We start from the raw sequence: 18,343 nt of genomic DNA, 5'->3' as shown, positions 1-18,343 counted from the left end.
AGAAATAGACAAATACACATATCCATGGAAGGTGGTAATACATCAATCTATACAGATGTTCACAGGTCATAATCAACCTAGGACATTTTATACACAATATCATCATACAATCTACACTAAATGGAATGTTAAGATTTCTTCTTGGCTGATGATAGTAAATCACATTTCAAACTTGTGAGCAGAACCTGAGTGTTTGGGTCAATGTCTAATTTTAAGAGATTTTTTGCTATTTTATTACTCATATCCCCTCGACCAGAAATGGGATAACACCTATAAAATCTACAGTTAACGGAATCTGAAGATTTTCTTTTGGCTGCGGATAGTAAATCACATTTCTAGCTTGTGAGCAGATTCTGAATGCTATGGGTTAATATTTCTAAGTTTAAGAGATTTTTTACAATATCATTACTCATCTCCCCTCAGCCAGAAATGGGATAAAGTCTATAAACTCGACAAATAATGGAATCTTAAGATTTCTTCTTGGCCGATGATAGTAAATAACATTTCTAGCCCGTGAGCAAAGCCTGAATACTTTGAGTCAAGATTTCTAATTTCTTGTCGGTTGATGATAGTAAATAACATTTCAAACCTATGAACAAAGGTCTAAATGTAATGGGTCAGTATTTCTAATTTTAAGAGATTTTTTGACTATATTATGACTCATATCACCTTGACCAGAAGTGGGATAATGCCTTTAAAATCTACAATTAATAGAATCTAAAGCTTTCTTCTCGGTTGATGATAGTAAATAATATTTCACACTTGTGGACTGAATCTTAATGTAATAGGACAATATTTCTAATTTTAAGAGATTTTTGACTATTTTATGACTCATATCACCTTGACCAGAAATGGGATAATGCCTTTAAAATCTACAATTAATGGAATCTTAAGATTTCTTCTTGGTTGATGATAGTAAATAATATTTCACACTTGTGAACAGAATCTTAATGTAATGGGTCAATAATACTAATTTTAAGAGATTTTTTACTATATTATTATTCATATAACCTTGACCAGAAATGGGATAACACCTTTAAAATCTACTATTAATGAAATCTTAAGATTTCTTTTTGGCTGATGATAGTAAATAACATTTCAAACTTGTGAGGAGAATCTGAATGCTATGGGTCAATATTGCTAATGTTAAGAGATTGTTGACTATATTATTACTCACATCCCCTCAACCAGAAGTGGCATAAATGTTATGCTTTCAAGAATGAAAGGAATCTTGAGAGTTTTGTTTTCTGAACATTGTCATTCACATTTACAACCTTTGAGAAACATGTACTTTGACAATAAGCTGTGCATATGAAACTACATAGTTTAAAAAAAAGCTTCGTCCCCTTCACACCTGTAATAGGCTAACTGATCATCATGGAGGGACTGACTGCACAATGCATGACATTGTGCTAGGTCTGTACCTGCCTTGATAGAAACCACAGAAAAAAGGTAAAAAGTAAAGGTATAATGACTTACCTACACATTCTGGTCTTTCAAAGAAATATTATCTTAGAAACTTCAGCCACTTGGCCTTCAACAGCAAGGACCAGACGACCATTTTGATCAAGTTGTAAAGGGAGGATAACTCTTACTGCTGCTTTGTCTTGCAAATTTTAATGTCAATGGTTACAGAGCATGAGATAACAAGTTCAGTTCTCTATTAGTAATGGATTTATTAAATATATGTTATCTGTCTTAAGTTGGTAATTTTGAAACCTTTCTAAATATTTCAATCATATTAAATAATATCATTTAGATTCCATATCGTCTCCCCAGAAATATGAGGACATTTTGCTGGCAAAACGGTTATGAAAGCTTCAACGTTTTTATGTCAATAACCTACCAGGAATGGTTCAATGAGTTTCCCAGTTATTTTAATACTGACGAGGAAGGAGATTTTGTCATACCGGGTATTACATATGTATTTTTTCCTTTAAATCAATGAGAAAAAGAATAGGGTGGTGGGTGAATCAAAGGAACATTAAAGAAATCTTTTTTTAACAAGAGAAATCTTTTTCAACAATTTCTACTCTAATATTTCTATATGTAATTAGTTTCTTTTATTTTTTAAGTTAGACTTCTAAGATGAAGCACAAACTTTCTCACATCCTGCATCTGCTATGCCTGGAAGCAGTTACATGTACCTCCACCATTAATATAAGAAAATAGTTGCTTTTATCATCATGTACACAATAATCAAATGGAGTGATTTTTAATAATTGTTACCACTAAAATCTAACATGCTAATGATAGTAATATTTACAAAAAATGACTTTGGGACTTGAGAATACAAACAAAAATACACACATCAGTTGCCAGAGGGCTGTGAGGTGTTGTTGCTTAGAAATCCCTTGAACAGTACAAATTTAACTGTACCCCTTTCAACTCTGACATGTTGAGTATTCATTGTTTGATGTTTAATGACACACTTAGTTATATTCAAAATAATTAATATTATTATATTGATGTACATACCCTCCCACATATATTTTGTGAACATCATGGCCTATTGTACAATGTCATGAGTATTTATTCCTAGACATTTACCTGCTGTTTTACTGTGTATGAGAAGAAATATGTCCAACTCTCACAACTCTTGCAAAATTGCATAACACAAACATCCTAGGAACTTAAATTATTACGCTTGTATCCCCACCAATGAGTGGCATAACAACTTTAAAATACATAAATTAGAGAATAATTTTATTTTCATTTGGCTTTTGCTATTTTGTAGGAAACACTGTGTTCAGAAGTGGCCAAGATATCTATTTAACAGAAAATTTACTCTGTTATTAAACATGTCACCACCTCACAAAGGTTATGATATGATAGACAATTAAATAATACATTTGGGACTGATATCATGGTTAGAAATTAAACATGGCAATGGGCAGTAATTACAGATAATAAGCAACACGACCATTTTTATAGGAATTGCATTTTGTCATGAGCAATATGCATAAAAAGAAGAAATTGTATTCCGCTTTAGTTCCGCATTACCACTTTTATACGCTGCTATATTTAGCTGCAAATGTCGGTCATCGAGTCAGTAGCATTGCCATTGGCGCACTTTGCAGAACGGAGTAAAAATACAAAACACAAGAAGTGCAGATGATTTTGCTCTTTTTAAATGTTTGTCAATTAAACACATAGTTGCATGCCACAGATATAATTCTCTACGGTGTTTATCCCAGTTCTGGTCGTATCCCAGTTCTGGTCGCTACAGACGTAGAAGGCGCTCCATTTCATCCCACACATGCTCTATTGGGGAGAGATCTGGAGAAATTGCAGGCCATGGCAGTAACATGACATTGTTATGGTGAAGGAAATCCATTGCGACCCTAGCCGTGTGAGGACGAGCGTTGTCCTGTTGAAATGTCAATCCAGGGCCATGACGTTGCAGGAAAGGAATGACCACAGGCCTGAGAAACTGATCTCTGTAGTCAACACAGGTGAGATTGCCCTGAACAACCACCAAAGGGGTTCGGTGCTGTGCTGTTATCCCACCCCAGATCATCACAGAGCCACCTCCAAAACGATTCCTCTCCACAATACAGTTGCGTGCATAACGTTCTCCCAAACGCCGGTAGACACCTTGGCGCCCGTCACTGTGGGAAATGTTGAACCTTGATTCATCTGTAAAGACAACATTTGTCCACCATATTCGAGGTTGGCGAACATGATTTCGACACAATCTTAGACGGTTGACTCGATGACGGTGTGTCAGGATGGGACGTATGTCAGGGCGTCGTGGTCGAATCCCGTACTGACGTAAACGATTCCTGACAGTGTTGGGATGGATACGGCGCAGTCCAGGAATTGTCTGGGACATCGTTACTGCCGTTTGGAACCTGTGTCGGAGATGTGTAACTCGAATCCATCTGTCCTGTCTTGGCGTCGTTACTCGGGGACGTCCTGAACGTGGGTGGTCGGCAACGTCATTTGTGTTCTGATAACGCCTGACCAATGCCGATATCGTGTTAAGATGGCATTGGAAATGTGTTGCCACCTGTTGTTGCCTCATTCCCGCTCGGATCTTTCCAATGGCTTCATGACGCTGTGCAGCTGTAAATCTTGGCATGATTTGCTTGTGATATGCTTGTGTCTGCGCCCGAGAAGTTTTGAATTTTTGAATGACCACAGATCATGCTTTCCAAAGTGACAGCGAATTTTGAGTTGCACATGCTGTGTACAGCTGCACAGGATGCACGTGCAGTAAAACATTGCACGTCCATAGGCCCCCATCAATGACGTCATATCGCATGGCACGTGCATGAGCGTTTGAATGCCTCCAATAATTGCTGTGTTCAAACCTATCTTTCATATATGGACGGTGTGCCCTTATATCTATATTTTCTCCGTGCACAGTTTCTTTATGTGGCTAGTATATTTGTGGTATAGGTATTATCATGTAGGTTTTTCCCCTGCAGACAGTTTTTTTGGAATGGTTATTTATACATATTTCTAACATTATTCTTATTTATCATTCCCCACCTACCCCGTGTACAAAAAGCATTAACTGTGAAGTGGACCTTAAACCCCGAAAATTCAAATAGTCAAGGCTTTACTTTTATCTGCTGTTCTGAATGTTCTGAATGGCTTTAAGCATGTGTACAGTCGTATAATGCTACATTTCAATTCAAACGCTCTCCTTTGTCAACACGAATAATGCTGTTGATATCACAGGGTGTGGGACACAATCAGCTCACCAAACATTCTTCATTTCAAAAGGTAGCATATTTGAAATGGTTCGTCCCTTATGAATATGTTATTGCATGCCTAAACCAACTGTCCACAAAACTGTAGAAGAGGTATGACGTCAACTTGTGTCAACTTTACCTTTATATTGAGCAGTATTCCAGCAGCTCTAGCCTTTGGTGTTTACATTTCACATTTTTTGAGGTACAGTCGAGGATGCTCCTTCTACGCAGATTTCAAAGAGCATCATGTGACCCTTATCTCAAATATTGTTTGATCACGGTAACAACATCCAAGGCCTTCAAAGCGTTTCATGGTAGAGGACATTTCCAAATTTGATGCATCAGTGACAATGTCTGAAGTAATTCACTATTTTGACTTTTACCATATGTCCACATTTTTCAGGTGAAGAATTGATTTGCCTTTGCATGTGTTCATGATGGGTGCCATGGTGGGGCAGGATACGCTCATCCAGCAAACACCTGGTATCATCACTATTTGATAGTGATTCATAAATACATGCTCATGATATGCTTGGAAATGTATGATGGATTCTGCTTTCAGCAGAGATTTCTTATGATTATGCAAAGGGTTTTGTCAATTTATTTATATATAATCCACCAACAGTAAGAATGTGCATCAAGAGACCTGAACACTGCAAGCATACAGAAAAATATGTATACTGACATTTAAATTCACTTAGAAAGTTTCTTCCATGAAGGACTAGCTAAAGTTTGAGTGTGTATTTGTATATAGATATTGAATAAAAAATAATGAAAATAAGTTGTGAAGTACATCTATATGTAAGTTCATGAATTTGACCTTGAATTATTCACTCTCTGCTTTCGAGACGACACTCCCCACCCTCTCTCTTACTCCGCATTAAGCAGGACACCTCCATGACTGATTTTGAGAAATATTCACACAACGTCCCAGTAGGGGATTAGAGAAAAATAAGTTAAACACCATCCTGCGAATGCACTGTCATGGTCAGTGCAACCAGTCATTAATGGGAGTGTATGACACTTTGTTAAGCCTTCAAATAGACATTATTTATCATAAACTTGAGCTGAAATAATCTTGAGAACGTGCTCCGATCACAACATTGCGATTCTGATGTCAAACCATTGTTGTGATATTGATCATCCAGGCTAATCTTCAGACCTACAGACACACCATCATCACATAAGCTCAAAGGAAACTTTATTATAAGGCCAAGATGGGCCAATAAGAACAATACAACATTGTTTAATTAAATCAGAATTTATTCTGAGGGGTAGAAACAAAATGCTCTGATATCACACCATAAAAACAGAAACAAGGTACAAGTGGTACAACAAGAAGATCCACTACCTGGAGAATATCACACAGTGGGACACAGGGAAACAGCAACAAGTCAATCTTCCTTTATGTCAAGTTTCAAAACTGTTCTGACATTATTTCTCCAAGAGCATTACATTTTGGCCACACATATCTTATTTGGCATTCTTTGCAATATAAGAAAGACAACCCTGAAATTTTGTTTTAATATTTTTTATGAGGGACCATAAACAAAATATCACCTTATCCAGATATTGAGACAGGAGAGTACCAATATCAAAACATTGTACAACAGTGATTCTGCGCAGAACAGAAAGTTCTATCATTTTAAAGAAGATAAATTATTTATTAGTTAGATGAGGTTTGACCGTCAGTTGCAAATGACTCCCTTTAAATGCATGTGAGTTATATATTGTAAATCACTGGCTTGACACATATTGGCATTAAATGTACAATCAGTGCTGGTTTAACATTCTTGACATATATGGCTAAAACAAATCACTGCCAAGGCAATCAAGAAAACATCCAAACAAATGGATGGACAATTATAATATCAAATGAATAGTCACAGAAATCCAAACATGTTTAATATGTTCTTTCACCAGGTGAACCACTAAAATATGATGATCATTTTGAGAAAAAGAAATAAAAACGATAACAATGTTCTATTTTTTTTAACTATGAGAGTTTTCCCAGCACAGGTCTAGGAACTTCACGTGAACATGATGGAATCAATTGCTTAACACCTCCCAACTACACCAACAACAGTATGGCTTCAATACTTTCCCCAAAGTAAATATTTCAACAAAAATGTGATGAAAGCTGTAGATCCATCACCTCATTCCCATCACCGAGGGAGATTATGTCACATTATTAGCTACTGTTGAAAACCATGTACATGGAGGACAAACCTCATAAGAGTTGCCTACATGACTTCAGAAATCTACACCCTACTTTACTGGAAACCCAGCCAGGTTATGGGATTGCAGATATATGGCCCCCACAGTGAGTCATCATGTAGTGCTTTACCAGGATGTATACGTGCAAGGGCTAACTACATGTCACCATAACCTAGCAGTGTTATATAGAGTGTTCGACAAAATACTTGTTTAACCTTCTACCTGGAGGCCTGGTATTCTGCAGCCACATTGAGCCTTTCTGTGACACTAGGGTTAGAGCAACAACTATAGAATGCATACTGTCACACTAGGGTTAGAGCAACAACTATAGAATGCATACTGTCACACTAGGGTTGGAGCAACAACTATAGAATGCATACTGTCACACTAGGGTTAGAGCAACAACTATAGAATGCATACTGTCACACTAGGGTTAGAGCAACAACTATAGAATGCATACTGTCATACTAGGGTTGGGGCAACTCTTGTTCCATGCATACTGTCACACTAGGGTTGGAGCAACAACTGTAGAATGCATATTGTCAGACTCGGGTTTGGGCAACTCTTGTTCCATGCATACTGTCACACTAGGGTTGGAGCAACAACTATAGAATGCATACTGTCACACAAGGGTTGGGGCAGCTCTTGTACCATGCATACTGTCACACTAGGGTTGGAGCAACAACTATAGAATGCATACTGTCACACAAGGGTTGGGGCAACAACTATTGAATGCATACTGTCACACTAGGATTGGAGCAACAACTATAGAATGCATGCTGTCACACTAGGGTTGGAGCAACAACTATCAAATGCATACTGTCACACTAAGCTTGGAGCAACAACTATCAAATGCATACTGTCACACTAGGGTTGGAGCAACAATTATTGAATGCATACTGTCACACTAGGGTTAGAGCAACAACTATAGAATGCATACTGTCAAACTAGGGTTGGAGCAACAACTATAGAATGCATACTGTCACACTAGGGTTGGAGCAACAACTATAGAATGCATACTGTCACACTAGGGTTGGAGCAACAACTATAGATTGCATACTGTCATACTAGGGTTGGGGCAACTCTTGTACCATGCATACTGTCACACTAGGGTTGGAGCAACAACTATAGAATGCATACTGTCACACTAGGGTTAGAGCAACAACTATAGAATGCATACTGTCACACTAGGGTTGGAGCAACAACTATAGAATGCATACTGTCACACTAGGGTTAGAGCAACAATTATAGAATGCATACTGTCACACTAGGGTTGGGGCAACTCTTGTACCATGCATACTGTCACACTAGGGTTGTAGCAACAACTATAGAATGCATATTGTCAGACTCGGGTTTGGGCAACTCTTGTTCCATGCATACTGTCACACTAGGATTGGAGCAACAACTATAGAATGCATATTGTCAGACTCGGGTTTGGGCAACTCTTGTTCCATGCATACTGTCACACTAGGGTTAGAGCAACAACTATTGAATGCATACTGTCACACTCAGGTTGGAGCAACAACTATAGAATGCATACTGTCACACTAGGGTTGGAGCAACAACTATCAAATGCATACTGTCACACTAGGGTTGGGGCAACAACTATCAAATGCATACTGTCACACTAAGGTTGGAGCAACAACTATAGAATGCATACTGTCACACTCGGGTTGGAGCAACAACTATAGAATGCATACTGTCACACTAGGGTTGGAGCAACAACTATCAAATGCATACTGTCACACTAAGGTTGGAGCAACAACTATCAAATGCATACTGTCACACTCGGGTTGGAGCAACAACTATAGAATGTATACTGTCACACTACGGTTGGAGCAACAACTATCAAATGCATACTGTCACACTAAGGTTGGAGCAACAACTATCAAATGCATACTGTCACACTCGGGTTGGAGCAACAACTATAGAATGCATACTGTCACACTAGGGTTGGAGCAACAACTATTGAATGCATACTGTCACACTAGGGTTGGAGCAACAACTACAGAATGCACACTGTCATACTAGGGTTGGAGCAACAACTATAGAATGCATACTGTCACACTAGGGTTGGAGCAACAATTATCGAATGCATACTGTCACACTAGGGTTGGAGCAACAACTATAGATTGCATACTGTCATACTAGGGTTGGGGCAGCTCTTGTACCATGCATACTGTCATACTAGGGTTGGGGCAGCTCTTGTACCATGTATACTGTCACACTAGCGTTTGGGCAACTCTTGTTCCATGCATACTGTCACACTAGGGTTGGAGCAACAACTATAGAATGCAGTCTGGCACACAAGGGTTGGGGCAGCTCTTGTACCATGCATACTGTCACACTAGTGTTTGGGCAACTCTTGTTCCATGCATTCTGTCACACTAGGGTTGGAGCAACAACTATAGAATGCATACTGTCACACTAGGGTTGGGGCAACTCTTGTACCATGCATACTGTCACACTAGGGTTGGAGCAACAACTATAGAATGCATACTGTCACACTAGGGTTGGGGCAACTCTTGTACCATGCATACTGTCACACTAGGGTTGGGGCAGCTCTTGTTCCAACATATTCCAACATATTTTAATCCAGAAGCACAAAAGAAACACAATATCAATAAGCACACCATCAATACACATTTAATAAGTTCTTATGTTCTCTTGTAAAATACAACAATTTCAATTGCTTCTTTCAGTAATGAAAGCATCAATATCACAAGCTAAATATCATATCTAGTCCATCAGATCAAAAGAATCTCTGGTACTTGAAACACATCAAAATCGGACATACTGAACTCCATGAAAAACTTTCAAAAACAAACAGAATCATACTTGACAAATCCAGACTTTAAGACAGATTTAAGCAAATGGATATAATAAACAAACCCTTATTTATATAAAATCAAATTTTATATAATAAGCATGGTGAGTGAAAGAAATTAACATAATATATATGAAGCTTATCACGTCTTAACAATTGTCTGTGAGCTTAAATAATCAATTGAAAACAAAATTACAGCCTCCCAAATTACGTATCACAATCTCATTTCGTTATCACTTTGTTGCTTTTCATGGCTACCACAAACAGAAATCTGTAGGTAGTACCATGTTCACAATATCCAAATGCATTATCTCTACTACAAGATGTCATCAAAGATCATTTCGGGGATCATAATCTCCGTATCTATCATCATGAGAATAATCATAAACATCATCATCATCATCATCATAATAATCATTGTGTTTACCCTGACGTCTCCCTTTTTCTCTTTGAAAATACCAGGAGTTGGGTTCAGTGTGGTGATAGTCTCGTTCCTCTGCTCGGACAAACAGCCAAGCAGTTCTGGGATCAGGTTGGCCACTGTGATGCATTGGCTCTGCAAATGTTTGAGAAGGAATATACTTGTCCTCTGACCTCTCTTCTTCCCGGTCTGCTGCCCTGTCAAATATCCAGTCCGACTTGTGCTCAGCCTCCCTCTGTTGCCATCTATTTTTCATCATGACATCATACCAATCTCCATCTAATGCCTTTTGTCTCTTCTGCCTCCACTCCTTTCTCATCTCTTTCCTGTCCCTGGCCCTCTGTTCATACCATTCTGTCTCATTATGAGACTCCTCCTCAACAATCCTCTTCTCCTTTTCGTAGCTGTAAGGCTGGCCTGCTGCAAGATTTCTCTCCAGTATCTTCTTCTTAGGTTTCTTCCCATGCTCTGATTTCCCTTGCTTTGTCCTAAACGTGCCTTTTCTGTTGCTGGACGGACCCCACTCAAACTGCCATCCATAGATGTTCCCCTTGCAGACAGGATTGCGGGACGGAATCAAACTATGGAGACGGTCATGCCACCAGGCCGATTGACAAATGATCCATTGTACATCAGACCTCTCAAGCCACTTGTATATATCCCAGTCGGTCTGAAAACGGATGAAGAAGTCACATATATCTTGGAGATTACCCGAAGTCATTTCCAGATGCCTCTCCTCACTCATCTGCTGCATCATTGTTTTGAGCTGCTTGAACTGCTTCCTCATCCTGTGCCTTAAGACATTGGTCTCCTGTCTCTTGTGTCCTTTCTTGGACATTTTACCATTTTCCTCCACTGTTTCCTGATGCCTCTTCCTTGGTGTGACCTGGTCTTGCAGGTTTTGCTGTCCACGTCTTTTCTGAGATTGATGCCACTTGCCAGACTCTCTCTTCTTCTGACCCCTCTTTGATCCATGTCTCTCTCCATCTTGTGATTCATGCCATCTTTTTGAGTTTTTGTTTGCTTCATTCCTTTCTCTCTTCTTCTGCTTGTTGAACCACCTGGTTGTCTTCTGTTTGATCTTATCGTGAACATGATCACTGAACTTCCTGACTCTCTCTGTAATCTTACTTGCAACCTTGGACAAAGCAGGCTCATGTTTCTTCCACAGTTCTTCAGACAAATTCTTCACTTGATTCCAGGTTTCCTTTATTTGTTGGCTCATGTTTGACATGGAGCTCTGAGTCCGATTGAGGATATCCTTTACACTGTCTGACCACTTCTTTTGGGCATTCTGGGGGCCCTCTTTACTTCTGCCCTCATCTTCTGGATTCCTGGACCCAGAAAACTCTCTCCAGATGTTCTGAAACTCAGTCATAAATGCTTCCTTGACATCTTCCACTGACAGCATCAGTTTAGTTACATTGAGGAACTCCTTGATGGATGTGGTGTTGATGGAGTTGTTCAGCTGTTGGGTGAAGATTCTCATGCATGTGAGGAAGTTGATGGAGATGTTACATGTGGTGTGAGCATGTGTTTCCTTCAAGTTGATGTACAGTCTCTGCCAGTTGTCAGCCTGCTTTTGAGACCAGGATAACTCCGCCCTCAGCTGCTGGATCTCTTCCTCAGACATGGGCAGCTTAGGAGCCTTTTCTAGAAAAAACACATGACATTTGTTAAGTTATGTCTATTCATTCTGAATATGGTTACAACTCTTTTCCGATGTTTCACAATATGATCTTTAATATGTTTGTTTTCACCCTCTTTCCACTAATTATCCAAAATTAATCAATGGATCAATCATAATGAACATGATGAAACACAATGTAATAACCAATATTTTGGTTTTGGTTCAATATGGAAATAACCAGGTACCCTCATGCCTACTGTCATCCATACCCCCTGCCATCCTTGCAAAGTTACAATTGTAAATACATAATTTCTGTGCAAAGTTTAATGGAGAAATAATGAAAGGTTCAGCTCCAGGAAATGAACCCTACTTTCATTTGAACTTGCTGCCTTTTGAAAAGTAAAAGATAAAAATTACAAGTATTTTAGAACATCAAAAAAAAACAATTCAGCACTTGCCTGTACAATGTAACTGTACCTTACATGAGCAAAGTGGTAAACAAATCCCATTACCACAATTACAGGTCAGAACGACTTTTCACAAACATTGACCAACCAATGATATGACTAACAAGAAGTGGCTTAAGCGATGCTCTGATTGATCAGATGAACCAGTAATGGGCTGTCCTCAGATCTTATAGCGGTAGCGAGCTCTGAGATCTGATTTTAAAGAAAATTGGGCACGAGTAAAGGATGCATTTCCTTACAGCTAATTGTGTCAGCTTCGATGGCTGGGCCACCTGCATCCCCATCGCTGACCAGACACCTTTTTGTGGATGGTACATTTGTAGGGAACTATGAGTCCATCTAGCAGTAGATGGATACCATGAGCTAGGAGTTGAGGAATTTATGGCTTAAAAAAACATAAAACTTGGTCCTCAGGTAATGGCTTTCGAAAAGAAATAATTTCACTGCTGGGGTCATGTTTGACTTGCGGAATATTTAGCAATTTTATTATTTTTTAAATGGAAATAAACACAAAACGTGCAACACACTTAATAATGATGTGGCGGTGCCTGAGAACTAAAACAATGTTTCTTTTAGCCTGTCAGAGCTAAAGGGTGACATGATTCAAGACCAAGGAAACTGCCATAATGCAGGTGACACTTTCAACATATTTTAGGAGGAAGAACGGTACAGTATTTGATAAGAATTCAAAAGATGTCAATGAACATGATAAGAAAAATGTAGTGATGTCCAGTATTTTCTTGTGCTGCCATTCCCTATGACTGGCAGACATTAAACACTGGAGACACTGATCACCTTCACACTTTCTTAGCTGAAGAAGATTCTTATGTGTCACAATCAGGGGTCTGGAAAATTTAAAATCCCAATCGGACATTTGCATTTAGGCCACGCCCCCTTCAAATAGCGTATTTTAGTTGTTACAAGTTGTTACGTATTCATAATATAATGAATTATGAATTGTTTCAATTTAAATTGTTAATTCACCGGACAATTAATAACAAATAATATCATTTTAGATATACATGGAAAACAAACGTTTGTTTCTATTATAATAACGATCTGTTAACGTAGTGAATGGTCTAATTAATATTCATGAGTTATATTCATGAGTCTGCTCAAGTGTACGCGTTGTAACATTTGGATTGAGACTATTAGCCATATTTGGTTATCACGTGACATCACGGGAAAAGTTTTTTTTTAAACTAAAGATTATTTAAAAACAAGACAGATAATATGATCACAAATACTAAAATATCGTTGATACCAATAGTTATTTGAATACTTTTTTCATCTGTACTTAATTATTGACCATAAAAAAATGATATCGATCGTCACAGAAAGCAAAATGGCGGTCAATCAAGATTCAATATACGAATAGCTACTGAAAACAATAAAATCTGCAAATCCTCATTGTATGTCAACCAAGTGAAAGTCGTTAGCCACGACTTACAAATGATCGTCCAGACTATGAGGGTTTGGTAGATCCGCTCGACTGATCTGCATCGGTCGACTGGCTGTCGTCACGCTTTCGCTACTTGTCTGAGGTTACGTATCGTAGCATTGTGAGGATAATGAGGTACATCGATGATGCAAGGTATTTATGTACAGTTGTAGACACCTTTCACTCAAATTAACAAGATGTTCTCAGAAATTAATCCTCGATTAATCAGTGTCAACTCAGTTTATTGCCTATTACAGTGATTGACCGATTGGACTATCATGTACGTACGATGTATTTACAGCAATCAAACAATAAAGCTTGTCAGTGTAGATAATCTTCATTGTGTTACAACTGCAGACAGAAACTGCTCAGTCCTAACTGTTGATCATGTCCGGTCAAATTTTAAGAATGTCCGGACAATACTTTTTAAAATGTCCGGTAAGCAATACTTTAAACCGGACATTTGAGATTCCCAATCGGACATGTCCGGCGCATATGACGGTTTCCGGACCCCTGGTCACAATACCAATCTAGATGTCCTCCCTAAAGTTCCTGGTTCATCCCTTCAGCCAGTTCAGAGAACAAGTTGAAAGTAAAAGACAGAATTACAGGCAGATGATTGATGGACAGATAATGAACAATATGTCATAACATGAGCTTAAACATGTTAAACAGCCCCTTGGTACTGATAATCTAAAATACATCCCACTTCTCTACTACTCAAGTATCAAAATGTCATGTTGAAATCAATCTAGCATCATGCCATCCTGCCTTGAGTAACTCACCACTGATGTCATCTTGTGTTGGCTGTACAATCCAGTCATAGTCTTCAGTCATATCTTGCACCTCCTGCACCTTGCTGTGCACGTTCCCAGGGTGTGACTTGTACCGCAGCCGACCTATCTCAGCTCTCATGTCTGCATTCTCCTGTTCCAACAAGTTGATACGTGCCTTCAGATCCGTCACATGCCCATGACCTTCAGTGAGACAAGATGCTGTTGTGACTTCAGTTACTTCTTCCATCGACTCGTAGCCATCATCTTCCACACTGACGGTCAGGTGAGCACCATTACTAGCATGAAGGAGATTACGCAGACGTTGAATCTCAGCCTTCAGATCATCATTTTCAACTTCCAGAAGGACAGCTCTAGTCTTCAACTCCTCAATGACCCTCTCACTCTCCTTGGCCTTGTGATCTGGCAGGACAGTTTTGTACTGCATGGCAGCAAGTCTAGATGTCAACTCAGCGTTGTCATGCTGCAGTTGGTTCACCTCATTCCTCAGATCAATACTGGTTTGTCTTAGATCTTTCTTAATCTACAAAAAAGTGCTTACAGTTTTATGTCATTCAAGGTTGTCAGCAATAAATTACATTGTCATTTTTCATATCGCTAGATAGAATGGATTTTGAAAAACATTTTCAGATAATTCTTCAAAAATCATTAACAATTTAATAAGGTGTAATGTAGCATCTTGCAACACAGTTAACTTAGGGGCATAGTTACCTCTTCACTCTGCTCTAGAGTTGATATCTTGGTGATCATCTCCTTCTCCAAGATGGCCAGCTGATCTCTCAATTGACTGTTGGTTTTCTCTTGCTTGGCGACTATCCAAAGTCTCTGTTCCCACTCCTCCTACACAGTCAAATTTCATTTGTCACCACAGGGAAACCATGCATCAGAAAACAGCCCAGCAAACTACTTCCTGCTTGTAAAGACATGGTTTCCTAAGCTGTGTAGCATATGATCCCTCTTCCCGGGGCAAGGGAGTTAACCCTTTCTGAACTAGGCTGGAATTTCGTGGCTCGACAACAGTGCTACCAGTGGCTTTTACGAGTTATGTCCCTTCTTTGTTCCTCCTATTGACCAATCAGATTCTTACCTTCGCAAAGTTTATCAAATTACTTGAGCACCTTGATTCAAAACATGAAAGGGTTTGGAAAATATCTGTTGACATTGAGTTGACAGTACACATGCTTTGCAAATCCTGCAATCCTCAGAAATCTGCATGGCAGTTTATGAACCGAATGTCGATTTTGTTACACGACTTTGATTGGCAAGGATGGAAACTGCACTTTTATAGTCAGTGAACTCCCTTGTCTTGGGAAGATGCATATGACCACCATTTTTAAAACTGACATATCTGCCTTTTGTACCAAGCCAAACACTATATCACATTTCACAACAGAATAAAAACATACTAGAGCTTCCCAAGTAACAGTCCCCTCTCCTTTTGACAGTCTCAGTGCTACTGACTTGCACTGATTACAGATGACTATCCCTCAGACCTATTGTCTGACAGGGGTTATTTATGCCGCCTCTCCACTCCGTTGATGCTGTACCTGTCTCCTGTCCTCGATGTACCTCTTCTTTTGGTGACACTGGAACAGGTCACCCTTGAGGACAGACAGTCGACTCTCCTGGGCCAAGTTCATCTCATGCTGAAGGAAATGCTCTCTCACTGAACCTGAAACAGTCACGGTATCTCAACCACTAACTTGCAAACCTAATTGGTAAATGAATACCAATGTGCAAATAATATGTGCAAATAGTTGGAATTTGATGAACAAATCCATATCAATCAATTTAATTAAAATCATATCTTAGTTCTTGCTACCGCTAGACAAGGATCTGCAGACATCCCATTATGGGTCACATCAGAAAGACTTTTCATCCGACCAATCAGAGTGTCGCTTAACGGATCGTGAAAGTGACGGTTGGAATGTGATTTCTGACCATGCAACCTTGAAAGACTTAACACAGGGTATTCCGAACGACAGTTACAGGCTTTATGACTGAATCCATACAATCTAGGTCATTAGCCATTCCAGAAAGTTTTTTTGTTCCCAATTCTAAATCGAGAATTTGTAAAAATATGTTTCAAAGCGTAGTAACCAGTTTGAAACTAGTGACGTAAACCACTAGTTTCTGGCAGGATAATTTTGTACTGCATGGCAGCTAGTCTAGATGTCAGGTCAGCATTGTCATGCTGCAGTTTGGTCACCTAAAGCACAAGAAAGCTGCCTTCAGATTGGCTAATGTCGACTTCTTGTCAGTCATTTTCTATTGTAGGTCAAAATTTGTGAAAGGTCGGTCTGACGTGACCCGTAATGGGATGTCCTCAGATCTTGTTTAGTGGTAGAGAAAACTAAGATTTGATTTTAATGAGATTGTATATTAATGAAACATGGATCCAGTATTATGTCCCTTGGCACACTGATGCAAACAGTGACAAAGATAACATTCTCCATCCCTCTTCTACATTGTCCCATGGGGTAAGTGATAAAGCAATTTGTTTGACATGGTTACCATGGTCACACAGCTAATAAGGACATGTTTTGTTTCCAACTGTAATTGTCAGGCAGAACATGAAGACAGGATCATCTCATCAACTAGAATTAACAGGATTATGGCAATGAAAATAATGTCTACCTATTGAGTGTCCAATCCCGATGCCGATCGCCAGAAGAACCACCATGATGACTATGACATCCAGAGTCCAGTTGAGACTCTTGTTGGGCTTGTGGATGTACTGCCTTGCAACATTGCCAGCATCCAATGGGATATCCCCGATATCATCAAAAGGCTGGTCCTCATCCTCATTTTGGTGCACAGAGTTTTGATCGCTTTGATCACTTTCAACACGGTCATCCACGCTATTTCCTGTCACCGACTCGGTATCACCATCACCATTGTCATCATCATCATCTTCTTCAGCAGCAGGTGCTACAACCATAGGGGGGTCATCAACTGGATCCTGCACAGGGGGGTCCAGCATGGGTAGATCCTGCATATGAGGGTCCAGCACATGGGCATCCAGCATGGGTGGATCCTGCATATGGGGGTCCAGCACATGGGCATCCAGCATGGGTGGATCCTGCATATGGGGGTCCAGCACATGGGCATCCAGCATGGGTGGATCCTGCATATGGGGGTCAAGCACATGGGCATCTAGCATGGGTGGATCCTGCATATGGGGGTCCAGCACATGGGCATCCAGCATGGGTGGATCCTGCATATGGGGGTCCAGCACATGGGCATCCAGCATGGGTGAATCCTGCATGGGTGGATCCTGCATATGGGGGTCCAGCACATGGGCATCCAGCATGGGTGGATCCTGCATATGGGGGTCCAGCACATGGGCATCCAGCATTGGTGGATCCTGCATATGGGGGTCCAGCACATGGGCATCCAGCATTGGTGGATCCTGCACAGGGGGGTCCAGCACATGGGCATCCAGCATTGGTGGATCCTGCATATGGGGGTCCATAATGGGTGGATCCTGCATCAGGGGGTGTAGCACATTGGGGTGCAGCATTGGTGGATCCTGCACAGCTTGGACTGCAGTGATAACAAATATCGAACATGTTTTATTGAGATATGTTTTTGGAGTGTCACTTCTGGACCCAGACTAATTACTTTTACTGTAGCTACTGAAATCAGACATTTGTAAGACATTACCATCACAATAAACATGATGAAGACTTGTATTATTTCCTGGTCGTACCTCTTAAAGAAACATGTTTTTCTGTACTTGCAAATTTCACTATGGGCATATGGAGATTGACTTTCAAAAGAGTAAAGTATTAGTACATTTATGCAACATTAGCAGGGTTAAATGGAATTCTACTTGATGTT

At 39.7% G+C, this 18,343-nt stretch overlaps 1 protein-coding gene across 2 annotated transcripts in view; it reads right to left on the bottom strand.

Annotated features, from left to right (window-relative positions):
* Nucleotides 1–5,954: 5,954 nt before the first annotated feature.
* LOC139477530 (uncharacterized) overlaps nucleotides 5,955–18,343 on the bottom strand; it is a 30,123-nt gene continuing 17,734 nt past the window's right edge. For both annotated transcript variants that reach the window (XM_071260023.1, XM_071260024.1), the window contains exons 7-11: nucleotides 17,138–18,046; nucleotides 16,048–16,172; nucleotides 15,212–15,340; nucleotides 14,492–15,023; nucleotides 5,955–11,821 (exon numbers count right to left, since the gene is read on the bottom strand). In XM_071260023.1, coding sequence (XP_071116124.1) covers nucleotides 10,077–11,821; nucleotides 14,492–15,023; nucleotides 15,212–15,340; nucleotides 16,048–16,172; nucleotides 17,138–18,046 — 3,440 coding nt within the window. In that variant the 3' untranslated portion in view covers nucleotides 5,955–10,076. The remainder of the gene's footprint in view (nucleotides 11,822–14,491; nucleotides 15,024–15,211; nucleotides 15,341–16,047; nucleotides 16,173–17,137; nucleotides 18,047–18,343) is intronic.

Source organism: Haliotis cracherodii, unplaced genomic scaffold (genome assembly GCF_022045235.1).
Source record: "Haliotis cracherodii isolate W230 unplaced genomic scaffold, xgHalCrac1.p SCAF_1, whole genome shotgun sequence".
Taxonomy (NCBI): domain Eukaryota; kingdom Metazoa; phylum Mollusca; class Gastropoda; order Lepetellida; family Haliotidae; genus Haliotis; species Haliotis cracherodii.
Note: the sequence above shows the minus strand (reverse complement) of the source record. Positions and strands in the feature narration are given on the sequence as shown.